Source organism: Megalobrama amblycephala, linkage group LG1 (genome assembly GCF_018812025.1).
Source record: "Megalobrama amblycephala isolate DHTTF-2021 linkage group LG1, ASM1881202v1, whole genome shotgun sequence".
NCBI classification, from domain to species: domain Eukaryota; kingdom Metazoa; phylum Chordata; class Actinopteri; order Cypriniformes; family Xenocyprididae; genus Megalobrama; species Megalobrama amblycephala.
Genome location: NC_063044.1, coordinates 59,233,060 through 59,260,616, shown reverse-complemented (window position 1 = coordinate 59,260,616; position 27,557 = coordinate 59,233,060). Strand labels below are relative to the sequence as shown.

The 27,557-nt window shown below is 37.0% G+C and overlaps 2 protein-coding genes and 1 long non-coding RNA gene across 10 annotated transcripts; 2 read left to right on the top strand and 1 right to left on the bottom strand.

Annotated features, from left to right (window-relative positions):
* Positions 1-822: 822 nt before the first annotated feature.
* On the bottom strand, positions 823-20,829 carry aldh16a1 (aldehyde dehydrogenase 16 family, member A1). 5 transcript variants are annotated; one of them, XM_048204875.1, is made up of 17 exons: positions 20,781-20,829; positions 11,401-11,480; positions 10,444-10,543; positions 10,215-10,338; positions 9,965-10,122; positions 9,746-9,823; positions 8,835-9,181; positions 8,233-8,391; positions 7,955-8,111; positions 6,930-7,005; positions 6,724-6,829; positions 6,417-6,547; positions 4,643-4,810; positions 4,314-4,518; positions 4,038-4,223; positions 3,064-3,189; positions 823-1,437 (listed from the first exon to the last, which is right to left on the bottom strand). In XM_048204875.1, the coding sequence occupies exons 1-17, from the start codon at positions 20,824-20,826 to the stop codon at positions 1,261-1,263; spliced, it is 2,424 nt and encodes an 807-aa protein (XP_048060832.1). In that variant the 5' UTR covers positions 20,827-20,829; the 3' UTR covers positions 823-1,260. The 5 variants fall into 5 exon arrangements, with proteins under 5 accessions (XP_048060832.1, XP_048060868.1, XP_048060858.1 ...); XM_048204911.1 differs by lacking the exon at positions 20,781-20,829 and adding an exon at positions 13,558-13,634; XM_048204901.1 differs by lacking the exon at positions 20,781-20,829 and adding an exon at positions 13,558-13,575 and having other exon boundaries at positions 11,401-11,499.
* On the top strand, positions 12,018-25,695 carry baxb (BCL2 associated X, apoptosis regulator b). 4 transcript variants are annotated; one of them, XM_048205251.1, is made up of 6 exons: positions 12,018-12,387; positions 12,461-12,491; positions 15,293-15,463; positions 15,572-15,707; positions 15,852-15,956; positions 23,603-25,695. In XM_048205251.1, exons 1-6 carry the CDS (start codon positions 12,366-12,368, stop codon positions 23,750-23,752), a joined length of 615 nt encoding a protein of 204 aa, XP_048061208.1. In that variant the 5' UTR covers positions 12,018-12,365; the 3' UTR covers positions 23,753-25,695. The 4 variants fall into 4 exon arrangements, with proteins under 4 accessions (XP_048061208.1, XP_048061182.1, XP_048061200.1 ...); XM_048205225.1 differs by lacking the exon at positions 23,603-25,695 and adding an exon at positions 16,039-16,775 and having other exon boundaries at positions 12,019-12,387; XM_048205243.1 differs by lacking the exon at positions 23,603-25,695 and adding an exon at positions 16,081-16,775 and having other exon boundaries at positions 12,027-12,387.
* Positions 20,294-21,301, top strand: LOC125277084. The gene is made up of 3 exons (XR_007186807.1): positions 20,294-20,463; positions 20,552-20,582; positions 20,928-21,301. It is a non-coding gene; the product is annotated as an uncharacterized LOC125277084 (long non-coding RNA).
* Positions 25,696-27,557: the final 1,862 nt, after the last annotated feature.

Here is a 27,557-nt window from a genome sequence, read left to right as displayed (position 1 = left end):
CATTCTAGATAAATGTAGACAGTATCAAACCTTTAAGAATGGTAAATTCGATGTAATTTTGTAATTAACCAAGGATTTACCATATTTACATTACATAAGGGGTGTAAAGCAATTAAACATTGAACAGTAAACCTGATTCTAAGATTCTCGCATTAAAGACATTATAGATAGATAGAAATTTTGGAAACGAACATAAATACTCAAGCATGTTGTTTGCTTTTGATCAAGTTGGCATCTGTGCCACATTGTATTTTCACAACAAACATTTCAAGTTTGAACCTTAAACTGTTTACGGAAAGGATGAAATAACCCCTGCCACACTTGGCTTTGATCACTTGGGTCAAAATTATCAAACATCTGTGTTAAAATAGTGAAATAAAATAGTTTAATAAGGCTTAAAAATGTAATTTTCATCGACATGATGCTAATCAAAAAATATCCCAGATGAATTTACTGTGCTGCGTTTGTTACATGGTATGATAAATGTCATATGGGACAGTCTTCCAATAACCATAATATGGAGTTGTTTGTCTTTGTCCATTTAACTGCCTTAGGGTACAAAGGTAATCTATCATGTGACAGTGACTAAGCATTTTAGTATCAAATTGCATATGAGACCTCAGTTTGTGTCAGCAATAAAAAAACATACGCTCACAAGACGTGGCATTCTGCTGTCTCACTGTGACTCAGCAGCATTTCTCCATTCACTTCCTGTTATGCATTACGTTACTATGCTTGGAACTTTAATGAACTCGACAGGATGTGTAGTGTTCATTTCAGTTTTGAGTTTAGTAGCACTGAGTAACAGAAATACCAGACCAGTTTTCTGATTTCATCTTTTTAATTACAGTTTTCATTTAAGCAACTATATCCATATAATAACCATACCAGCGCTCTCTCATATATCAACAGGGAACTGAAATTCACTTCAATATGTAAGTGCACATTGTGTTTAACAAATAATTGTTAGTTTTGTACAGTAATGACAATAAATTTTTTAAATTTCTTACATTGTAAAAAAAAAACCTGATTACTCATCAAACCATTATTACGGTTTTGAAATAAACAAGTTAGACTAGTTATCACAGTTCTTTATTTGTTAGAATACAACTGTCTATCATGGGAAACAACAAAAAAAGTAATTTAGTGAAAGTGAAACATTCTCGTAACATCCCCAGTCACTCTCTATTGTCAAAACGGCTTGTGTGAAAACTTAACAGAATGTACTACTGCCCCCTCACCTCCTAAAACTAAGTGTTTTTATGCAGTAGGGATCCATATACTCTTCCAGACCACAGCCTTCCTCCAAAGCTCTTCTTGAAGAGAGGGATCTGAGCAGGCCCAGTTTCGGCCTGCTTCCTTCTCCTCTTCCTCTTCACAGTGTAGCCACAATCGTTTAAGGGGACTAATACAGGAGTATTGAAGAAACTGACAGCCCTAAAAAGAGAAGTTCCAATAAGACCAGTGCTGACAGAACATCTTCCCACGTTCAAAGCAGTCAAAATAGCATGTATGCTTATACAATTCTATAGAAAAGAAAAGAAATTAAAGCTGCAAGCAGCGATGAAAGGGCCCTCGCACCCGGGCTCACCTCCACCCGTTGGCCTCAGGAAAACAGCGAACAGTGGGCGACATGCATGTAAGCGAGTAAATACAGGAGAATTATGGCAAAATCATGTAAAAGTGCCACACTTCCTGCTGCCAACAGGTGGCGCTATAGCTAACTGAATATTGTCATATAGATGTCTTCAGGTCAGGACTCTAATAAAACATTTGAAGTTTGGGGCAGATCAGACATTGTATGTCCGAGTTACAACAACTTCCTGTTTCATGGCGAAACATCGAACTTTGCCAGGCCGCCACAAACACGTCCTTCAGCGAAAACTCTAGATCTTCGCAATTTAACGTCTCAAAGGCCTTTAGATTAGACTGACCAAATATGATGTTGATCCGATTAAAGCTCTAGGAGGAGTTCGTTAAAGTACAACATGTGGAAATGGAAAAAACTGCCAAAATTTTGTAGAGAAAATTCAAAATATCTCACTTCCTGTTGGGTTTACAAACTTTGCACCCAGGGGCTTTTTTGTAGGTATTGGGCTGTTACATCTGTCTACCGAATTTCATAACTGTACGTGAAACGTAGCACGAAGGGCGCTTAATTGAAATTTTGTTGGTGGCGCTATCGAGCCATTTTGCCACACCTAATTCTGAAACCCATATCAGATGTAAATGTTCACCACTTCTGACACGTGTGCAAAGTTTCATGAGTTTTTGAGAACGTTTAGGCCCTCTAAAATGCGATTCATTTTGGAGAAGAAGAATAATTGGCTGAGCAATTCCAATAGGGGGCAGATCAGACATTGTATGTCCGAGTTACAACAACTTCCTGTTTCATGGTGAAACATCGAACTTTGCCAGGCCGCCATGGACACGCCCTTCAGCGGAAACTCTAGATCTTCGCAATTTAACGTCTCAAAGGCCTTTAGATTACACTGACCAAATATGATGTTGATCTGATTAAAGCTCTAGGAGGAGTTCGTTAAAGTACAACATGTGGAAATGGCAAAAACTGCCAAAATTTTGTAGAGAAAATTCAAAATATCTCACTTCCTGTTGGGTTTACAAACTTTGCACCCAGGGGCTTTTTTGTAGGTATTGGGCTGTTACATCTGTCTACCGAATTTCATAACTGTACGTGAAACGTAGCACGAAGGGCGCTTATTTGAAATTTTGTTGGTGGCGCTATCGAGCCATTTTGCCACACCTAATTCTGAAACCCATATCAGATGTAAATGTTCACCACTTCTGACACGTGTGCAAAGTTTCATGAGTTTTTGAGAACGTTTAGGCCCTCAAAAATGCGATTAATTTTGGAGAAGAAGAATAATTGGCTGAGCAATTCCAATAGGGTCCTCACACCATCAGTGCTCGGGCCCTAATTATGGAGCTCACCATCTTTGCAATATCATGTCTCTGCCAAGGTCAAATACTCAGTCTTTTCTATATTTCAATGTCTACTTGACCCATTTTAAGAGTGGAAAAAAAAAAAAAAAATCCCCTCACCTCTTTACTTCCCCAATACCAAATGCTTTGAATAACACTGTGGTTGGCAAGTGCTTGGGTCAGTTGATCCCTGCCCCCTGTTATTATACTGACCAGACCAGCAGGGATATCAGAGGCCTGCAGGACCTTTGAGCAAAAAAAGAAAAAGAAAAGTTGAACCCATTACAAACATAAAGAATTAAAATGTGGAGATTTATTCTGAAAACTGAACATTAATGGAGGCATCCTGAGGAGTGTGAAGTGTCTCCTGCTGCCATAAATAAATATACATATATAAAAATGTGCTTATTGATAAATTACTGCTTCTTACCTATAAAACCCTGAACGATCTAACTCCTTTGTATTAAACCGATCTACTTTCATGCTACAAATCCATCACCCTCTTTAAAGGGTTAGTTCACCCAAAAAACTAATCCATATGGATTGAGCAGTTTAGTCAAAATATTCTGAAGAGACACCATCACTTTATATGATGAACAGATTTAATTTAGGCTTTTATTCACATATAAACAGATCAGTGAACATAAACAGAAGCTCAACCGAACAAGCTTGACTCGTGAGAACAAACCTCTTGCAGAAGTTTTAAATGTGCAGCATAACATACGAGAATGAACCTCATTTGTTCTCTGTCAAGCAAACATGCTTGAGCTTCCGTTTATCACAACTGATGTGTGAGTTGATGAATGTTTATATGTGCGTAAAAGTCTAAATTAAACCTGTTCATCATTTAAAGTGATCTAGTTTTTTCAGAAAATTTGGACTAAACTGCTCAGTTCATATGGATTAGTTTTACGATCTCTTTATGAACTTTTTGAAGCATCAAATTTATAGTTGCGTAGCTGTCAATGAAAGGACAGAAATCACTCAGATTACATCAAAAAGATCTTCATACGTGTTCTGAAGATGAACGAATGTCTTTCGGGATTGGAATGACATGAGGGCAAGTAATTATTTATATAAAAAATGTAGCAAACCTGTATAAATTCAAGAGCTGGAAGAGGGTATTTTTCACTTGGCACCATGACAACAGCATTCCCCATGGCAACAGCTGCCCCCAGCAGAGACACCAAAGAGAGCAGTGGTTTAGAGCTGGGGAGAATCACTCCCAGCACTCCTAAAGCCTCAGGAGTTGACAGGGCAGAGCCAGACTGGGGCGGGAACTTTAATAAGATGGACACGTAATTTAAAAAAAGCAGGCAAATTAAATCTCTGGTTAATTGAATAATCATTCCAACACTGTATGCTCTTACTGGAGTTCCACCCTGTTCTTTATCACAACGTGCAGCCCAGTCAGAGAGCCTGGAGATGCTAAGCTCCACCTCTTTCTCTGCCTCTTCAAATGAGATGCCGGTTTGAGTTTGGATTGATGTAGCCATGTCCCGCCTCCTCTTATCCAGGCTGGCGGCAAGTGAATAAAGGGACTGAGAGCGTGTAGCAGGGCTCTTCTTTATCCACCTGCAATGACAGCAGTTCATCACAATAGTTCTGTCAATATTTTCCATCAAAAAAAGGTTGGCTACCAAAACTGGTCCATATGTTTTATTTTCAAACCGACAGGAACTTTTCCATATGCTCTTACCCAGGTTGGACTTTAACGGCGGCCTCTACTGCATTCCGGACATCCTTTCTGCCTCCATCTGGACAGTGAGCAAGAACAGCGCCCCCAGGGGCCAACACTGACCTGCTACAGCCCGAGTCAGCTTTGCGCAACTGACCGCCCACTAACTGTGAGTAAAAGCGAGGGACACTGTGAGAGAGGGAGAAATAAAGAGAGAGAAATGGGTCATAGAAGAAGACAACAGGAGGTTTGAGTTTACCAGTAGTGGTCATTTAGCATGACACCCCATAATCAAATCACCTCTACGTCTTAGTACAGCGTGTTTTTCAACATTTATAAAGGTTGCACATTCATTAATATCAATGGAAAAAGAATCGAAGGCTGGGTGCATTTTATTTTGTGATTTGATTTACTTGACCTATACTGTTATCATCATCTTTCCTTCTGCCTCTATTTTTGGCTTCTAGCAGGTGAAGAGAGTTTTTTTTAATGACAGACCATTTATTACATTTCTAAGGTGCAGGTAGTAAGTGAAGTGTGAGGAAGTATAATAACCTATAGTACAGGAAGCTGCTCAGAAAATGTTTCCAGCAGCGTCACAATTCATTTTCAAATAGAGAGGTGAGTGGAAAGTCCCACACAATCTGCTGCTGGTATTGTCAGTAACAGTAACAAGACAATCTTGAAAAATATTAAAATTTTGGTACAGGGTCATTTGGTGTCAAATCACCCAAATTTCATAAACTTTCCCAGGTAAAGGCTCAGATACACTTCATTTTCCACATTCTGCTCTGTCTCATGCACAGTTGAGCATGCAAGCCCTTCAAAGCATACTCTACTGACTGTGAGTACAGATGGACCTTTTTTGAGCACCCAAATCTCTTATGCAGTTCGTGCGGACACTAAACTCTGGCTGCACGTGGATGGTGTGTGCACGGAACTCAGCATGGAGCCGCACCGAGCCCATATCTCTGATACTGAACCATATACACTCTTAAAAATAAAGTTCTTTATTGGCATCAATAGTTTCATGGAGAACCTTTGACATCCATGGAATCTTTATATTGCACAAAAGGTTCTATATGATGAAAAAAGGTTCTTTAGATGATTAAATCTTCCTTCACACTAGGAAAAAATGGTTCGCTGAAAGATTCTTTGGGGAACCCAAAAAGTGTTCTTCTGTGAAACCACAGCAAAAACCCTCATTTGGAAACTTTATTTTTAAGCGTGATTAAAAATAAATAAAAATTAAGATTTCAAAAAGTTTAAGATACAGAATCTAAAAGGATATTAAGATGTCTTTAACACTTGAGGCACACAAAACACAAAAAGTGCCTTTTGCCATTTTTTAAACGGTCACCATCGGCACATAAAGCAACAAGGGTTGCTAAAGTCAATAGATATTACTAACAGATCTACCAATCTCTGTACAAAATAAATAAATAAATAAACCTACAGTATTTACAAAATGGTGGATCACTCAGTAAATATTCATTCATGGTATTTTAATATTTTGTCTTTATTTATGTATTTTTTTCACCAGAAAAAAAGAGCTAATATTTTAGCCAGGGACCTCTGGTTGAGTTGACACGGAATGACCCTATAGAGATGAGGTGTTAGTGCTAAAATCTAAACTCAATAAAACTGAAATACTGGCGAGGATTGACCTTTAATCATTTAGATGTTTATACCAGCTGGAACAGGTCTGTTTGTATTTAAAGGTTTATGACATTATCTACTAAACTTATATTCATTTCTCAGTTCACCTTTAAACTATGAGCCACAATACACCCACCTGGAAGGATCAAAACCTTCAGGTATCATGAATTTGGATTCCGCAGAGCCAAAAGCAGCATAGTTAATAGAGCTGGGACTGGAGCGAGGGAGGGAGGGTGAAAGAGATGGCCGAAGGAACTGATACAGCCCCTATAGAGGAACAGAAATCACAGAGTCAGACATTCTGAATCAGACACCAACCAAAACCATACAGCCAATCAGAAAAATAGTACAGAAAACCAAAAGAACAGAAACAAAGGCCTACACACCACTGAAGCTCATTCTCAGCACATGAAATGTCACTTCTTGTCATTTTTATTATATACCTCTCTGCCTCCATCGGTGCAGTTCCCGCTCTCCCTGCGTCCGCATAGAGGCAGTGCGGGATCCATTACAGAATGACAGTTCACCCACACCGACCCCAAGTACAGACTATGGAAAAATAAAAAAATGAGGGTGTGAGAGAAAAACAGATAAAGATCGAAGATCAAAATGAGATCAGGACAACAGACATATGTGACCAGGCATGCACCTCTTCGCAGACTCCAAAGCCAAAGTCAAATCTTCAGTCCAGATGGAGGCAGCCTGACCATGAGGACTGTGATTTCCTACACAATCACAGTAAACAAAATGTTCAACAGAAACAGGTTTCTGCAGGTTTTATGAAGGTAAATTTAAGACATTTTAAGACCATTGAAGAAAATTTAAGGAATAAAGTTAAGGGAACGTAACATGTCAATATGTTTTCTAAATGTAAATGTCTAGGAAGCACACAATGAGTTGTATTAGCAACACTTTTGAAGTTTGAAGCAAATTTTGTTCAATTTCTCAGAAAACAAGACTTCAAGGCAGTCAAGTAAATGTATCTTGATTTAAAGGTGCTATAGAGGATGTTTTCGTCGACTGAGAAACCAAAGACTGTTACTGAGTTTTTGAAATGAGCGCATGCGTAAGAACACCCCCCTCCTTCACAGCTCATTTCGAGGGAACGCTTCCCAAAACTCGTGCACGAGTATTGGAACACGAGTGTTTACCACCGGCATTCGCTGTGTCGTGTTAGTGGATTCATTATGTCGGACTCACCGCAGGTAACTCATAATCTGCAGTTGTTAAGTAATATTGCAAAAATGTATAAAACAAAACATCCTCTTTAGCACCTTTAAGGTTGTTTACATATTTGTACTGGAAAACAAAAATCCTGAGGAAGATCTTTTTTTGTTGTTGTTTTAGCAGTGCATGCAATTTAATTTTGCATCTGTTTTATTTATTTTTTGTTTTAGTTTTACTGCTTTAATGGTTAAATAAATTGTATAAGTCAAAAAGCACATCCGTACCTATTTTCTGCATCACGGAAATCATAGGGCCGTAATTTAATGCCATGATAATGAATTTAACACTCTCTGCATTTAAGTCATTTTTAAGGTCAAATTAAGACTTTTAAAGGCATTTTTAAGACCCACGAAAACCATGTGTGTGTGTGTGTGTGTGAGATTATATATATATATAGACAATATCCTTCATATAAATCTGTTCTTTTTCATTTAATTTCATCCTCACCAAGTGTAACTCCCTCAGCAGAGCTCCTGAAGGATATGAGAGGCAGCACAGGGCCTGGAGGAGGTGAAATCACAGACTCACAGGAGGGAGCCAGACCACATAGTACAGTAGGGGGGTAGAGACCACCAGTAGAAGGAGGAGAACATGGCTGGATCAGCTAAAATATGGAAAAATAATAATAAGAAAAAAAAAAGATGAAAGCATTTGTCCAGTAAATGCTGTAACAATCTGTGCTCAAATATTTCTTTTGGTGACATTTAAATTAAAAAACCACACACTGTTGCCCCCTGCTGCTGTGCCTCCTGAACAACAACATCTATAAGTTTCCTGTCAGTTTCAGTGACAAGAGAAACACATTTCATCCCGGCCATTCTCAACTTGAGCCTGGCCACAACACTGTCCATCACTGATTCCTGCACAAAGAGCACCCAATGGAACTGGAGAAGAGAAAGAGAGAAGCAGGCAAAGAGATAAATATTATATATTTTCTACAAAATTAACAAAATGTTCTATACATGGCTCTTCTGCAGTGGTTTTCGATCTGTGAGCACCCCCAGTGGACCATGGCGGTAAGACAGGAGCACTGTCAACTGGGTTTACTTTTGAAAATAGCCACTAAAATAAATAAATAAATAGTACACATTAAATATTAAATAACACATATATAAACACCATATATTATTTATTTTCATATTTTCTATGCTGCTGAAAACCTTGGAAACCGGTTATATATTGGAATAGTTTTACAGTTTAATAGTTTTAAAATGTTTTTGAAAGAAGTCTATTATGCTCTCCACAGCTGTATTTATTGGATCAAAAATACAGAAAAAAACAGTAATACTGTGAAATATTAAAATAGATGTATTTTGTTTCTTCTTACATCTCTCTTCTTCTTAAAGGCCAGCTCTATCACTCCATCCACAGCACTGTCGAGGTCTGCCGAATCAAAGATGATAAAAGGGCACACAGAGTTGTGTGTGAGAGAGAGAGTCATGGGTACTCCCCAGCCAGCCGTTGCTTTAGCCACAGCTTCTCCGGTCTGTTTGCATCCACTATAGGTCAGGTAGTTCACTTGTGGATTTTGAGCCACTTTGGCAGCCAGAGATGCTTCACTGCCTGTCACCACATTCAACACTCCAGCAGGGATTCCAGCCTCCATAAACAGCTGAGCCAACAGAAGGGCAGGAAGAGTGGTACTCTTGCCAGGCACTACAATTACAGCATTGCCTAGGGACATAAATATAGATGGCAAATAAATAATAGTTGGCCCTCAGTTTGGTTTGCACCATCACCTCTTATTCAGATAGGATAATTAACTGCTTACATTTACGAGCAACAACTCCTCCTAATGAACTATGCCATTCTAAATCATGAATTATGAAAATGAAAATTATGAAAAATGTCTAAGAACACAAAATTTTACATTGCCGATGTTCAAAACACTTTCAATACTAAGGTCAAGAACAAAAGGAAAAAACATTTATAATTAGTAGTATTACCTTTAAATGTGAAACATGTAATTTTTCAGTGCAACTAAAAGAATAGCCAAAATTCCAGTTTACCACTGGCTGAGCCAGGAAATGACATGTATGCTCAAATATTTCACACTTTTGAATACTGTGTACTGTGTTCAGAGAACCTAGGTCGATTTTATTTTTCCTTAAGTTATTTAAAATCAGGTTTTAGGTCAGGACTGTCTTTTTTATGTCCCTTTATTCACTATGGAAGAGTGGAACTGACATGAGTGAAACTTCAAGACATGAAAGTGTCTGTTTTAGGAGAAAGACTCACCCATAGATAGGGCTGGTAAAACTTTGAGCAGAAGAAAATATACAGAGCAGTCATCTGAAACTACCACAGCCACGACACCTTGTGGAGAAAGCAAAGCATGACATCAGACTCACCATCATGCTTCCTGCTTATTTTCTCACAAGTCAATTACACATTTTCTCTCTTTTTAATATGAGTTCTGTCTCTCAGATTCATATAAATTATTAAACACGCACGTACCTTGCGGGGTCCACTCAGGCATGAGTGTGTCTCGTAGTTGAGCCCAGCTGGCGTAGTATTGGGCCAGTCTAATGAGCGCCGCAGGAGAGGTGGAAGACTGAGAGAGCTCACACAGCTCAGATACACACTGACTGTGTCTTTGCAGAACACTGGCCAGCCTGGGGCGCAAACATATATTATTAACAATGTTAAGCTTGCAATTATTGTGATAGGTTAATTTATGACATTATTTTGAGAAAAGATCTAGTACTTGAGAAACACTTTGGCTCTTTGGTAACAGCTCAGTTCACTCCAGGTTTTGAAGCCTCCAGCTGCAGAGGAGGCAGCAGACGCAACATCCTCATCTTTAGCACAAACAGTGCTGCAGACCACCCCTGTTGTAAAGAGAGAGACGAGGAGGGCAGGAGAAGTTATCTTTTCATTGCAAAGAAGATTGGATAACAGATAAGAACTTGAGGAAAAGTTCAAATATTGTTCACCTTTGGAATCAGTCACATCCTGGGTTTGCCTGTCTGCAGGGCTGGAAAATTTTCCATCAATGAAGAAGCCAAGACTGCGAGAGTGCTTCTCCAGCCAGGACTGAGGGAGAGAATGACATTTTCCTTATTTGTTTAAGTGGAATGCACATCTCTCATAAATGAGAAAGAAATTATAACACTATACACATGAGAATTAGGTTCAACTTTTGTTGAAAATTCTAATTTCTCAGATAATTTATGCTTCAAGCTACAACCATGTTTGATTTAAATAAATAAACTGTAGTTGGTGTGTTCCACCTCTTTGAGAGAACCAATAGATTGGCTTTGTGAAAACAGGGTGAAGGTTGCAGTAGATCATTCACAGAACATATGGCTCTCACAAAATACATGAACAGTTAACAGTTTTGAACTTTGCTCACAGTATTTAAAGGGATAGTTTTACCCAAAAATAAATGAACTAACTTATATTAATGTTGTTTTAACCTTTATGACTTTTATTTGTCTTTTTATAAAGGGTGATAAAAGGCTTAAACATTGACAGTCTCAGTCACCTTTCATTGTAAGGCAAAAAGATGCAATGGAAGTGAATGGTATCCGTCAGTTCGTAACCTTCTACCTAACATCTCATTTTTGTGTTTTTCATAAGAGTCACGTGGATTTGGATGTTGCGGATGAATAAATTAATGAATTTTCTTTTTTAGGTAAAGTATTCCTCTTTAGAGACATGCATTAAGAAGGACAATCCGCATAGTATCGTTTTTAATTCAAATTTACATCAAGAGGACCACCAGCATCACATGCTTTTCTCGTGAGCTGTCATATGCATCCTGTAGTCGTCACATGTAAATCATTTTCACATTAGGTGAAAAGGTGGAAGCATGCTGTTATGATTTAAGTAATAAAAAGTTGCCCATTTAAGATACAAAGATAATCCCCCCCGACGAGACAGCGCTTTACCTGTGCAGTTGCAGTGCTGCTGCTGGATGATCCATACTCCATAGTCTGAAAGATTTCGTGCACAGTCTTTGTAGAAATACCTGCCATAACAAATTAAAACTAAAGAAATAAAAATTGTTACTGACTTCTGAAAAATATGCCAATTCAAATAAAATAAGAATACTGAGCGTGCAGTGATTTTATCACCGCAATCAGATGTAGAAGTGTGCAGAGCTGTACTAATGACAACAAAATCTCGATCGCAAAAAACACGTAAATGTTAAAGAAGTCTCACTATTTCAAAAGAATATTCAACGTGACTTCTCACGTCCACGCTGGAATCTCTTCCTGGGTTGCATTGTGTTGCCAGATTGCACAAAAGAATCAAGCAAAATGGTCTGCCATAACAAGTGCCCCAAAACGTGAAAATGAGCGAAACAAGGTTTTTTTTTTTCGATTTAGTCTAAATGGATCACCATAGAAAACATAAAACGCATAGATTAAATAAGACTACACTGAAAAACTTTATAAACAGACGATCCCAAAAACGCTGATAGTACGTGGACATGGCAACACTGGTTGTGGTCTAAGTCAAACTAAACCCCTCCTAATCATACTATTGGACAAGAGAGGAACTCATCATTTACAAAAATACTAACAAAGACTAAGTGCATGGCTTGTAAACAACATATAAAACTAAAGAAAGATGAAAAATAAATAAATAATAATAAGTCATATTTTTTTAAAGCTCAGGAAGGCGTCCATAGTTGCCATCTAGTCACGTTAGCAGTGTATCCGACAAAAGAGGCCTCTGGAGGGCGTAGTCTTCGAAATGAGGCAGTTGTTAAGCTCCTCATTTCCACAAGTCAAAAGTTTCGAAAAGTCCTGTCCTGAAATAGAGTGGGATTCCCCAAGAGCTACATCCAGTCGAAAACATTAACTGAGAAAACTAAACAACAGCAATAATATAGATATATTTTACTAATATGGCTTGCGAAGTCTCGCAGGGTAAGTGACTGTGTGTTTGTGCTCTTCAAGCGATGCTAGATGTTTGTTACTAATGTTTCTCTTCGATCTACAGATGATCAGATTGGAGAAGCTCTCCTAATCAGGTATGTGTCACTTCGTAAACTTATGATTTGTTTGTCGCGTTTTTACTTTATTATAAACTTAATGTTTCCACTAATGGTTACATTCATTAAATAGGTAGTATTTTATAAATCCCTGTTTTATAGCAGCCGAATTTAGAGATGTTATACAAAACCCCAACATTTGGATATAAATTATACCTTGAAAGAATAGAAGCAGCATTTTAGAATTCTTAGAATTACTTGAATGTAAAAAACATACAAACACAAGTAACCGTGACCTTTATCTCTCTCTCTCTCTCTCTAATGACAACTATATAATCCAGGAATTGGTTCTACGTGGCAACTTAATTGTCAGGCAACATAATTGACAGTTTCCCCATTTTGACATCATTTTAAAAGGCAGACCTTGTCTGGCCAACCTTGTATTATGAAATCATAAAAATATTGTAAACCGTAATTACCATAGTTGACGGTCAATTAATATACTCCTTGATAACAGGTTATTGTAGATAAAATATTGAACTAAACAAAGGCATCTTTACACAGAAAAAGCGGCACAGAAACCAACTCTGAAGCGGCATAAAATCACAAAAATGTGCATTTACACAGACTGTTTAATGCTCCTCTGAAGCGGCATGAATGCATTTACACAGGAATTAAAATGGCGGGAAACAATGCTTTGAACATAAGTATTTCAAAACTTAACAAAATTAATTTAAAAATAATTAAATAATAAACAATGAAATATAACTCGAAATAAAAAAATACGAAAATTTAAAGTAGTAAACTGCGTGCTATATCTTACGCTTTGATGTTTGTCATAATAAAAATTGAACGATGTAACAAAAAATTATACATTATTACACCGGGTAGTTCACAACAGGATTAAAAGAGGTCGAACATTTTTTTTTTTTTTTTCAAAGAGACAGAAACAACAAATGATGCTAGCATTTGCGTGTATCAGGCAGCAGCAGATCACCAGATAGACCGTCGTGTGTGGGTGAAATATCGTTCTCAAGGAGATGATTTTTGGAATATAATGTAACAGTACACAACCACAGTGACGCCGATTGTGTTAAGCATTTACCTTATCTGAGAAAAATGTAGCAGCGCGTTGATCTTACAGTTTCTTCATGGGAAGATTACAAACGGCGAAAGCCAATTGATGACACACGACGATTCTCTGCTGTTATTTTGGTGGTTTTGCTTCACGATGTGAGTACAGGACTCTTTTACTTCAATGCCCCTTGTTGGAAGACATTATTTTTTATTATTTGCCCTAAGTTATATGTTTCGTCTCCTGCTTCTTGAATCTCGCGCCGCCTGAGCTGACTGGAGTGATTTTGGTTGTCATGACAATGACGCAGTTTAGAGCAGCTATATTTCGCGTTCATTTACACTGAACCAGAACAGTATCAGACTCGCCTTTGATACTAGGGGCTGAGGTGGGTCAGACCCGGCGTATTTTATGTCTTCTTTAACACGGCATTGCGTCTTTACACTGAATTCTGAGCAGGTACAGACCCGCTTCAGAACAGCCATAAATCGGCTGTGTAAAGAGAACAGTAATGTGCTCTAAATATCACAGAAGAAACTAACATCATGTGGTGCTGGTCGTAAGTTATTGTTGTTCAGGGTTAGTAACAGAGTTGATAGGGACAAAATGAAATATTTTCTTAAAGCTGCAGTCCGCGATTTTTCCTCTTTGTCGCTATCTCTTGTTTGAAACCTGCAATTGCAATCATATGCGGAACAGTTATCTGTATGTGCGTTGTGCCTCGGCACAGCTCGTCAGCGCGGATGAATCTAATGCTTGCTGTAGGTCACCGCACAAGTGTGGATACTGAACTTGAAAGTATGACCAGTATAAGAATTTTCACTGGAAAATATCATCTGAACACGTAAGTAACATTTCTGCCACTTTTGTTCTGACCAACTGAGGAAAAAGGCATCAGGTCTACAATAAATCACGCTGCCAAAGATGATTAAATCTAACGATCGCTTAGCTCGGATCATGCCAAACCGTGCAAATTATTATTACTGTTATACTTTGTTCTCAAATCGTTAATGTTAACAACATCAGCATTACTATGACTATGTGTACATTAGCGTTACCTGTAGTTTTAAATTTCTGTAGCCACTCCACAGTCCAAAATCTTTTGCTTTTTGACTACGGGGGAATCTCCAGTTGTCATTGATGATTGTCATTTGGAACTTTCTGGATTACAATCCGCCATCAAAATGATATGTTTAATTATTTCAGCTGCTGTGAGAAAAGGCTATAAATGATCCGCTACCGGCAGCATCCTCACATGATATAACTGACTAGCCTGGATGGACTCCTTCCTTTCTGTTTATGGACGTGACGTAATGACGCACAGAGGAACTGCTGCATGCTCAAATTTCCTGCGGAAATCCGCCATGACGCTCTTATTATAAAACATTATTACAAGCATACTGTTGTGAATCTAGACAAGATAATTAGATCATTTTGAACACTGGCTGGTTATGTACTTGCTCAAAAATTGATTTTTGATTATTTTTAACCAAAAAAAGTTACGGACTGCAGCTTTAATTACATTTTTTTAAAACTTTTTTTTTAGTATTTAGATTTTATAAATACATTCAATATAGATAATATTGCCTGTAACATTTTTTTATTCATTATTTTGACCTTGAGACCCACTTATTTAAAAAATGGACACTAAACTGTAATTTAGGACTCAACTTCTAGCAAACTGAAACATATTTCTGTCAGATCATAATGCTTTCCCCTGTAATAGTACCTCTAAACATTTGACTCATGCAGTTAACTCTTTCAGGGTGGTAAGACATGAGGTGATGAGAGTGGCAGCTGAAGGAAATGCAGCCCCACCGGCCCTTCCCGAAGATCAACCAATAAGCAACAGCCAGGACCAGATGCTTGTTCAACAGTTGGCAGAGACCATTAAAGTGATTGGTGATAGGCTCGATCAGGATCAAGCATTTAACGAGTCAGTCTGAGATTTGAATCTTTGCCTATCTTAAGTGAACATCAGTGTTGTTGTCTATACCGGTTTTTAAAACACCTGGTTTCTCTTTCTGTTCTTTTAAACTCTCAGCATGATTGATGGTTTAGTAAAAGTGGCTGACAAAAGCAGTTTCTGGAAACTTGTGGAAAAGGTTTTCACAGATGACCAGATCAACTGGGGGAGAATTATAGTGCTGTTCTATTCAGTCGGAAAACTGTCTGCAAAGGTATTGGATTAGTTAGATCCTGCATGTTTCTATTGTCTTTTTAAAAAATTATGTTAATATATCTGTTGTTTGTAGACATGCATCTTTATGTTGGTAATTGTATAGTAAATTTGTAACATCTAAGCTCCTGTTTGCTCTCAATAGATGGTCCTCGCACACTTACCCAGAATTGTGTCAGATATTCTGACCTTATGTCTGGATTACTTTAGGAGAAATCTGTTGGAATGGATTCGCAAAGTGGGAGGATGGGTAAGAAACATTTATTACATTATTGTTTCAAATACTGGAATATAAAGAAGCATTTGACTTTTGTTTTAATCTTCATCTTTAGAAGATGGGTCACAATATCACATTTTTGTACCCCGTAATACAGATGCACAGTATCCCTGCATTGGCCTGTTTCTCCTTTGAGCAATTTTCTGGTTCTTCACTAAGAAAATATTTCCCCTATTTTGGAGCCATGTTTTCCTTCACCTGTGGCTTATTGTTAGGTGGCTTCATCATCTCGAAACTTCAAAAAAGCTAAGAGAGAGAATGGAGATACATCAACAGAAGTATCATGTCCAAAAACTTGAAACTATGCAGCAATGACATAAACTGATCTGCATTATGATTTTGTAATTTGCCCCTTTTTATTGTATTCTGCCTTTATTTTATATGTATTTATACTATTTTGTAAAAAAAGAAACTGAGTTAAAGAAAGGTATTTGTTCAGGATTGGGACAGATTGTACAGGGATAAGAACTGAGCCGAAGTTTTTTATTAATAATTGTCATATGACATACAATAGTGGTTTTCTATGATGTATTTTGATCACTCCCTTGTACAATACTGTAATACTGACCTTTGAAAGTGATTGAAATTCCTAATTTCTGAAAATGTATGTATTCCTGTCACATAAGGGTTCAGTCACTAGCTATGTTTCCATGAATTTTTATGTGAATTTTGAGATATTGCATAAAAACGCTGGATGGAAACATCAAGATGCGCATAACTTCTAATAATGTGCACAAAAAACTACGATGGAAGAACATTTACTGAATAAATCCCTTTATATTACTACACAAAGACAACATCTTAAAAATCATATATGTTTGAAAAAATCTTGACTATAAGTCACTATATATGGCTCTTCACTACACTATACCTAAACCCACCCGTCACAGGAAACTAACGTAATTTTAACATTCTCGTGCTCTGTTCGATTATTGTGTACACTAGTTATGGTCCAGGTCTAATTTATAAATGGTTTATGATTTATAAAAATGTTTTTAACCGCTATTTTTTTAAGACTGCCCCCCCTCCTTCCCCTCTTGTGGGACATTTGCAATTACACATTTATAATATCTTAGTCTAAACCTAACGTAATCTTGACAAACTATCATTTGAAAGCTTTCAGACTCTAGTTTTCATATTTGGTGACTGATTTTCAAAAGAAATGACAGAGCAAGATAAATAGCGATAGATTCTTCATTTGTGATGTGGTGCCAAACTATAACGCCGATTCTTTCTGTATGTTTTATTTATATGCGTTTTAGAGATTGAATTCAAATCAAATATTAACATAACAGCCCAAACCTCTTCTGAATAGGAAGTCTACTTCATATATATTATGAAAATTATGGAACTATATGGTTCAAACCACACAAACCATATAGAAATCGAAGAGTCATTATGTAGTCACCGGTGGAGTCTGGATGTCATCTAGTGAAAAAGTTTGGTACTGTGCACAAAAAAATCTTAACCAAGTTCTTTTGAGATATCAACCTAAAATTTAGCACAGAACTTTTATTTTCTTTAAGTTTTAGAGTTTAACATGTTTTTTAAAATACATATTTTATATAAAATATAAAAAATTATATTTTTATATTTTAAATTGTCATAAAAGTAAACTTCTATAACTTTTTTGAAAACTTTACTTTTACAATTTTTCAAGTCATTTTCATGTCTATGTTCAAAAAGTGGGAAAGACGATTAACATGTAAAACAACTTTATATTTTCACAAACTTTGAAAATAAAAAGTTGTTAAATTCAGCAAGACTAGCACTTCAGTACTAGAGTTGAAAAGCTCTGATAAACAACACAGTAGTGTTTTATATTTTGGGTCTGTAGTTGCTTTTGAATGGCTGTCTATATGGGTCAAATTGACCCACGAACAGTAAGATTGTATAAAATTTCTGTATGCACATTTCACAACACATCAGTGTGTTGAAACTTTGCATGCATGTATGTTCATGACCCTAAATGAGAAAAAGTCACAAAATTTCAAGAAGAACAACATAGGTTAGATAGTAGGCCTATAGATAGCTCTTTTTTTACCATATGTGGCTGACAAAATATTTTTCAGTATTGAAATAAGTGGTAAATGCTATTTTTTTTCACAAGGATAGTTAAAAACAAACATAAAAAAAAATAAAAAAAATCGTATTATTTTGGGTCTGTACAGTTGCCCTAGAACATTAAAATATGCGGGTCGAATTGACCCACGAACGTAACAACAGTAATTTTGTGTGTGTATGTGAAAACATATCAGCATGCTGAAACTTTGCATGCATGTTCATGACCCTAAATGAGAAAAAGTCACAAAATGTCAAGAAAAAAACATAGGTTAACCAGCATTTAGGTCAACCAAAAAATCAAAATGGGTCAAATTGACCAGCAACATAACATGGGGGGCATATATATTAAAAATGTGTCTCAAGTTTCTTTCACATTTTTAATTTCTCACAAAAACTCATTCTGTATGATTTATAAGCCTTTTGAAAAATGGGGACATGGGGTAATGTCCTCATAATTATCACCCTCTCCTTGTAATATGACATATATTACATGTCATTATACAAATTTGTGTCCTGATATGTCGAAAACACACACACAGAGAGAGAGAGAGAGAGAGAGAACTAAGTGATTTTGCCTTAACAGAAGATGTGATTGATAACTGGACTAATTGTGTACTAACCCCGTGTATATGCTACGCACATTTTTCTGAGCTACATTGTTGTGTCTTGTGAATGGAGTAGTTTGAGGATGAAATATAAAAGGAAATGTAGCAAACAGCATTTGTTTCGCTTTTATTTTCAGCACAGTGTGACGCTAGCAGTGAAGATGCGGAACTGACGGCAATTTTCTAACAGTATTAAAGGCAGGGTAGGTAAGAAATTTTGTTCCAAATTTGTTTAAACTTTCTATATATATACATGCATAATTAAAATGTAAGAACTCTGATAAAAAGAGTATAAAAATCGAGTGACTCTAGACCGTTTAATCTGTATTAAACACAGCTCATTATTTCCATCCGGGACGAAACATAGGATTGGCTTAGGCGGCTGTCACTCTCTCGCAACCATGGCAACCACCCTTTTGCCACACATGACCTGCCCACTTGCGCGCGCACGTTTGATTTGGGGAATCCAAGAGGCATGGATCCTAGGAATACCAAAACAATGGCAGAGAAACAGCAAGCTAAATTCACAGTATCGGCCTATGCAGTTAGTGAAGGCAAACCAGGCAAAAAAAGGAAGACAGTAACAGTACAAGAAAAGGCAATGAACAAAAAGTCTTTGGATAAACAAAGAAATAAAACGCGAGTTAATATCGGCGTGGCTTTCCAGCGATGGCGAGAACTGAGGGAACTCAAGGGGCTGAAAAGTGACTCCTTGATGGCTTTATTTCTGCTGGACAGGTAAATCTTTCTTTTTGTATTTTGATCATACATATTTTTTTGTTTATTTTTTCATGAAGCATGTGTCATTAGCACACGTAGCTGCGTAATATAACTAACATAACATTACTTAGCGAGCCGTAGTAGAGACGATAAATAATGATAGCTATAGTGTTGAATTGTGCATAATTTTACCCTCTGTCTAACTCTTTTACCATGTTCACCTGTAAGTTTACCTGCACGTTTTTTTTTCGCCTTTGTTTTGTTTTTATATTCTCTACCTATGTTTACTGATGTCTTTATCTTGTATCTGTGTGTGTCGTACACACTTTGTTGTATGTGTGTGTTATTATTTTGTGTCTGCAATGCAGTTGTGAGTTGATATTTGAGTGTATGTTACTCTGTTGATCTGTAGAACAACGTATATGTTATGAATCTTACACGAAATTCATCTTCATCACAGTGTAAATGATGGTAATGGAAAACGTGTATCATGCAACCTGTTTTTAGCTTTGCCTTATAGATAGCTCGTTAGCGAATCAAAAAATATATATTTTAAACTTTACCAATATCAATATGCTAGCTTGATAGTGAGTACTAAAATACATCTTGTTTGTTTATCTTCATAAGTTTAAAGTTATTTTTATTACATGTGATACTGACATGATGTCACTACATGCACTGTGCTCCTTCCTCTCCGCTCGTCTCAGGTAAATAATGCGTCTTCCAGCTCAGTGGTCGGAGTCACACGTTCATGCGTTTTGGGGGCGTGGCTTTGGAAGGAGCCCAGAAGGGAGGGGGTGGAGTGAATGGAAATAATGAGCTGTCTTTAAAACAGTCGTGAGAGGTCTACAGACACTCGATTTTTATACTTTCTTTTTCAGAGTACTTACATTTTAATTATGTATTGATATATAAATAAAGTTTAAACAAATTTTGAAAAAAAGTTTTTTATACATTTTTTTGCCTACCCTGCCTTTAATGATTAAGACATAAAGACGTACTAAACCAGTTAGAAGTTTGCGTTATGTTTAGTAAACCAATCGTACAGGACCAAAGAGGAAGATAGGAAAAAGAAGCGCTCATGGCATCAGGTATTCAGACGTTAACAAACCGGCTTTTGTTTATTTATTAACGTGAGCTAACATGGAACCCAGTTACATTTACTTTTGTATCTTTTAGATTACGTGTTTTCAAACAATCTCGTACTTCGGTAAGTTTCACACACATACATAGCTATAATTTTCATATTGGCTTGTAGACTAGGCTATATCGACCTATTTGTTTAATATTGAGCATATAACTTTATAAATAGCCTATAAATAAATAGCATACTTGTAGCTAGGCCTATATATTTAAAATGAATATTTAAAGAGTTTAATAGTGAAAATATTACAAATACATAACCTACCTAGATTCATATGTAGGCCTATTCGTTGTGGCATTTTTAATGGCATTCATTTTAAGCATTGAATAAAGTATGATGATATCACATTATCAGGTAGCCTAGTTTCGTTTTTCATTCAAATCAACGATGCTTGCATATTCATGTTTTCAGATCAGTGAAAGACCAGGTACAGAGGGCGGGAACATGTGGCGCACCTTCTCTTCCTGAACATCAGCCAATGAGTTTGGAGAAGGAGCAGCTCCTGGATCAGATGGCTGAACTCATCAGAGACATCGGCGACTCTCTCGATCGGGAGCCAAAATTCAATGAGTTAGTATCGAAAGGTCTTTTTTGGTATACGAGCATATTACTGTATGTAATAATTATGGAAGTCAATTTTTTTAAAAAAAAATATTAGAATTAATGTGAGATAGTTTAAGAAATAAAGTTGTTGGAAATGAGTTGCTATTAAAGGATTAGTTCACTTTCAAATAACATTTTCCTGATAATTTACTCACCCCCATGTCATCCAGGATGTTCATGTCTTTCTTTCTTCAGTCGAAAAGAAATTAAGGTTTTTGATGAAAACATTCCAGGATTATTCTCCTTATAGTGGACTTCAGTGGACTCCAGATAGTTGAAGGTCAAAATTACAGTTTCAGTGCAGCTTCAAAGGGCTTTAAACGATACCAGACGAGGAATAAGAGTGAAACCATCGGTCATTTTCGAAAAAAAAATGTAAATATATATGCTTTATAAACACAAATGATTGCCTTCCAAGTGGTTCCACCAAAACTGCACTTTCGTATTCTTCAAAACGCTTACATTGTATGTCCTACGCCTTCCCTATTCTACTTACGGAATGAACACAGCACCAGTTTATTTTTTTCCGTAAGTAGAATAAGGAAGGCGTAGGACATACAGCATAAGCTTTTTGAAGAATATGAAAGTGCGGTTTTGGTGGAACCACTTGGAAGGCAATCATTTGTTTATATAAAGCATATACAGTTGTATTTTTTTTTCGAAAATGACCGATGGTTTTGCTAGATAAGACTCTTATTCCTCGTCTGGTATCGTTTAAAGCCCTTTGAAGCTGCACTGAAACTGTAATTTTGACCTTCAACCGTTTGGAGGCCATTGAAGTCCACTATAAAGAGAATAATCCTGGAATGTTTTCATCAAAAACCTTAATTTCTTTTCAACTGAAGAAAGAAGGACATGAACATCTTGGATGACATGGGGGTGAGTAAATTATCAGGAAAATTTTAATTTGAAAGTGAACTAATCCTTTAACTAAAGTGGCACTTTTGAAATATAAAGTCACAAATGAAAATTGCAACTACAGTTTTTTTAAATTATTATTTTCAATGGAAGCGCAAAATGGGCTTCTAGAATAAATGAAAGAGCAGGTTTGTTTTTTATCGATTATGTATTTAATTTTAGCATGGTCGATGGGTTTGCACGAGTGGCGAACAGACAGAGTTTCCAGATGCTTGTAGACAAAGTGTTTGTTGATGACATCACATGGGGGAAAATTGTTACTCTGATCTGTGTTGTTGGAAAATAAATTGCAAAGGTAGGTCTATACAGTGCTTTCTTTACCTATACCGTCATTTGTGTGTTTCAGTGCCAAAAGTGCTCAAGTTTTGTGACCAGCTGTTATTTTTTTGTTTCACGTAAACAGATTCTTGCTGATTATGTCTCAGGAATTGTGTCTTGGACACTGGATTACTTCAAGGACAACTTACTGAACTGGATCTCCAATAGAGGAGGATGGGTACGATTTGCTAAACATGACAACACTTGTATTAAAGGGATAGTTCACCCAAAAATGAAAATTATCCCATGATTTACTCACCCTCAAGCCATCCTGTCTTTCAGAACAACACAATCAGAGATATATATTTTAAAATATCCTTAGTCCTCCAAAGTTTATAATGGTTGTGAAGGGGGGGGGGGGGGGGGGGGTCGTGTTTTGAAGACAAAAATAATGCATCCATCCCTTAAAAAAAAAGTAATCCATATGACTCTAGGGGGTTAATAAAGGCCTTCTGAAGTAAAGCGATGGGTTTTTGTAAGAAATTTTTTAAAAATGTGTTAAATTGAAATAACTAGCTTCTAGTGGACGACCGTACGCAGAATGCGCAAGTCGATTTGCGCCAAATGAGTAATCCTCTGACGTGATGTGTGACGCAGGATGTGGGACTGTTGTAAGCTCAGACACCTATCACGGTTCAAACAAACAGGGCTGTGTAACAAATTTAAGCTCCTCTTCTCTTATATCAAAATCCTCCAACATTTCTCTTTAAAAATCATCATTTTAGACTTATAATCCGTGACCGGTGATTTGTTTTGCTCTATCCTCTGCCGCCTCCGTGTTTGTCATTACGTTGTGCGTCAGGTCAAAGATACTCTTCCGCTGCAAATCGACTTTCATATTCTGCATATGGTCGTCCACCGGAAGCTAGTTATTTGAATCTATAAAGTTTTAAATATGGATATTTTTCTTACAAAAACGCATCACTTTGCTTCAGAAGGCCTTTATTAACCCCCTAGAGTCGTATGTATTACTTTTTTTATGGATGGAAGCATTATTTTTGCCTTCAAAACGCCCCCCCCCCCCCCCCCATTCACAACCATTATAAACCTTGGAGGACTACGGATATTTTTTAAATATATCTCTGATTGTGTTTGTCTGAAAGAAGATAGTCATATACACCTAGGATGGCCTGAGGGTGAGTAAATAATGGGATAATTTTCATGTTTGGGTGAACTATCCCTTTAACACAGAATTGATAAGACACATCTGTAAAAGTTATTGATTTAACTCTTTTGAATACCTTCAGATCAATAGTATCGCTTCCTTGGCTCATTACTCCTTTGAGCGAGATTTTGGTTCCTCATCCAGCCTCATCTCCCTCTCCTCTGGGGTCCTCTTCATCAGCGGAGTACTGCTGGGTGGCCTCATCGTCTGGAGACTAAACAGATGTGCTTGAGAAGGGTCAGTGGAGGAGTGATGAAGTACAGTCATGTGAAAAAGTTAGGACACCCTATTGAATTCCATGGATCTAGTGCTTTGGCAGGTCTTAAAATTAGCTAAATAAAACGTCAAATGAACAGCAACATGTCACAACATGTCATTATTTATTTAGCAAAAATAAAGCCAAGATGGAAAAACCATGGGTGACAAAGGACACCCTATGTTTCAATTGCCTGTAGATCCACTTGTAGCTGCAATAACTTGAAGTAATCATTTTCTGTATGACTTTATCAGTCTCTCACATCATTCTGGAGGAATATTGGCTCACTCTTCTTTACAACGTTGCTTCAGTTTATTGAGGTTTCTGGGCATTTGTTAATGCACAGCTCTTGCCACAGTCAGGATGAGGTCTGGACTTGACTGGGCCATTTCTTTTTCAGCCATTCTGTTGTAGATTTGCTGGTGATCTTCAGATCATTGTCCAGTTGCATGACCCAGTTTTGGCCAAGACTTAGCTGTCGGATGGATGGCCTCATATTTCACTCTAGAAAACTTTGTTATACAGAGGAGTTCATGGTCGACTCAATGACTGTGAGATGCTCAGGGCCCATTACTACAAAACAAGCCCAAAATCATCACCCCTCCACCAGCATGCTTGACTTTTGGTATGAGGTGTTTGTTCTGGTATGTTGTGTTTAGTTTTCACCAAACTTGGCACTGTGCATTATGGCCATCTCCAGTTTGGTCTCATCTGTCCAAAGGACTTTGTTGCAGAAGTTTTGTGGTTTGTTCAGAAGCAGCTTTGCAATCCTAAGCCATGTTTTGTTAGAGAGAAGAGGCTTTCTCCTGTCAATCCTTCCAAACATGCCATACTTGTCCCGTTTTTTTCTAATTGTACTGTCTTGAACTTTATCATTTAACATATTAACTGAGGCCTGTAGAGTCTGAGGTGTAGTTTTTGGGTTGTCTGCAATTTCTCTCAGCATTATATTGTCTGATCTTGGGGTGAATTTGCTGGGACGTCCACTCATGGGAAGACTGGTGTCTGTTTTGAATGTCTTCCACTTGTGAATAATCTTCCTCACTGTAGAATGATGATGGACTTCAAATTGTTTGGAAATGACCTTGTAATCTTTCTCAGATTGATGGCAGCAAAAATTGCTTCTCTAAGATCATTGCTGATGTCTTTCCTCCTTGGCATTGTGTTGTGTTAATACACACCTGAAGGCTCCAGATGCTCAAACAGCAGAGCTTCAGCTTTTATAGAGGTGATCAAACCTCTTAATTCCTATGTTAACAGTAAGGGTATCCTAAGTTTGTCACCCATGGCTTTTCCATTTTGTCTTTATGTTTGCTAAATAAATAATGACACGGTGTAATATGTCAAGTGTTGTTCATCTGAGGTTTTATTTTCCAAATTTTAAGACCTACCAAGGACCAGATTATTTTTTTATTATGCCCTGGTACAGAAAACCATGGAATTCAATAGGGTGTCCTAACTTTTTCACATGACTGTATAAACAAAGGATAGATGCAGGGATTTACAAGGATCGGTTTGGTGACCAAATATAGGACAAAAGAATGATTCTTATAAGAATATAGACAAAGTGTGTAAAATATTGTAATATACAGTGTATGATCAGGCAGGAATTATAGACATACTGTGATTTTTTTTGTTTGTTTGTTTTTTGTTTTTTGTGCATCTCTCAGGACATGTGTGTGAGGATGGTTAAAAGAAAGATTTGGGATGAGGGCCTTTTTCTTACATTTAAGTAAGTCCAATATGGGACATACAGCAACCAGCAGAACTTGAAATATCTTTTGAATTGTTCACTGTAATTTTGAGGTCACTGTTATTAACCTCATTACCTCATTACCTCATTTTCACTAGTGCAACTGTTTTAATTCTATGCATTTTGTTAAAAAACACTCTTAATAAAACAACAAAATCTGATCTAATCTGGGCCTAATTAAAATGGATTGGTTGTGGATCAGTGTGTAAAAATAATGCTTTATAAATAACCGTCTAATTACACAAAATAATGTACTATAAATACGGTGTACAAAAATTTGAACTTTAATTGTTTCAACTTTCTCAATAATGTATTTGCATTTATTTATTTATAAAGCACCTTCCAGGCTACACAGTAGCTCCAAAGTCCTGTACATTAATAATAAAACAAAACAATAAAATAAAGAATACAACAACCATTAAAAGAATGAATTAAAATGTGAGAGAGACCAGGTGAGACTTGAGCTCATACTTAAAGATATTTAAAGTTGGGGAAGATCTAACAACAAAGGGCAGGTTGTTCCTCGGACCAGCGACATCAAAAGCACAATCACCCTTAAATTTAAGATGTACTCGGGAAATAGTTAACAGGAGCTTATTTGAGGATCTTAGCATTACATTGAAATTATAAGGATTAATAAGCTCAACTACTGTAAGTATTCTGGAGCAGTTCTGTAAACTGCTTTAAAAACATATATCAAAATCTTCTGTTGAATCCTATATTGCACTGGTGAGGATAACAGTAAAATGGCATTAATAAGCATTCTTGCAGCAGCATTTGGCTATTGTCCTAAGATTAAAAAAAAAAGCAGTTCCAAACCACAGTTTTATCTGTTTATCAAACTTCAGCGAGGAATCAAAAATGACTCCCAAATTTTTACTTGACCCTGTACTATAAGGTCCTAAGTTATCCTTTACAGTCTTATTACAAACTGTATGGCCAAAGATGATCATTTCTGTTTTCCTTTCATTTAATTGGACAAGATTATCGTCCATCCACGTTTTTACTTCCTCCAGACATTTAAGAAGTGTTGCCTCTGAGTCATTACTATTCCGCCTCAAAGGTACATAAATTTGAGTATCGTCCGCACATAAGTGGTAAAAGATACGATATTTTTTTTAAATCATTCCCAAGGAGAGCATAATGTAGATTAAGAAAGCTTAAAGGTGCAATATGTGCAAGTGTCCTTGAGCCCTGAAAAGGGCTATATGAATAAAACTTATTATTATAATATGTAGTGTTTCGTCCGCTAGAGGTCGCCTATTCAAAACAAAGGTGTAGCTTGATGACGCCAAGTTTGAATGCAGAATCTTGGGACATGTGGTCTCCACCTCACAGACGGTGGAAATGAATCGGGATAGTACTCAGGCAGAAATCATGTTCATGGATGCGATTATTAACATTACTGTAGTATGAAGCAGAGCAGGACCGAGTGTTGTGGGAGCTGAACGAGGCCCCTGGAGCGATTGTTAATGAGAGACGAACGCAACACACGCTTCATGAGCAGAGGAACTTTTATTATGCCACAGTCGCCAGCGCCGCTTCCGCTTTTCCGGTCATGAGGTAATGCAGAGAATGAGGTAATGCAGCTCTGTTTATCATATTAGATACATTTGAGTGTGTTGAAAATGATGTTATAACGTTACTCTGTGCGTTCGCTTGACGGCTGCTGTGAGACACTTGTTACACAGTGCAGTAAAATAGATCGATTTTAGAATATCATATTAAATTCTGGATGGCTTGTGTCGATAAATGGCATGCAATTAATTTTAAATCGTATTGTATGATGGAGAAAATTATGTATAACTGTTAATAAAAATAAAGCTGCATCTGATTATGCTGTTAGCTACTTGACAAAATAGTGTTTTCCTCTGAGGCATGGTAAAGCATGGTGCTTGCAAAAAAATCAAGAAAATTAGATTTAAACAATAAGACTAAACATGTTGAGCTGTATTTCTGTCCATAAATGTAAGAAAACAGTTGTTCCCTTGTCTATTAAAACATGTAATATATTAAAGCGTATTTGGT

Coding starts and splice junctions, on each gene's coding strand:
- aldh16a1 (XM_048204875.1), bottom strand. CDS start 20,826: ATGCCATTAAAAATGCCACAACGAATAGGCCTACATATGAATCTAG. Junction 11,481..20,780: donor AGGCCTACATATGAATCTAG/GTAGGTTATGTA, acceptor TTGTTATGGCAG/GTATTTCTACAAAGACTGTG. Junction 3,190..4,037: donor CAGCTCTTGAATTTATACAG/GTTTGCTACATT, acceptor TTTTGCTCAAAG/GTCCTGCAGGCCTCTGATAT.
- baxb (XM_048205225.1), top strand. CDS start 12,366: ATGGCTTGCGAAGTCTCGCAGG. Junction 12,492..15,292: donor GGAGAAGCTCTCCTAATCAG/GTATGTGTCACT, acceptor TAACTCTTTCAG/GGTGGTAAGACATGAGGTGA. Junction 15,464..15,571: donor CAGGATCAAGCATTTAACGA/GTCAGTCTGAGA, acceptor TTAAACTCTCAG/CATGATTGATGGTTTAGTAA.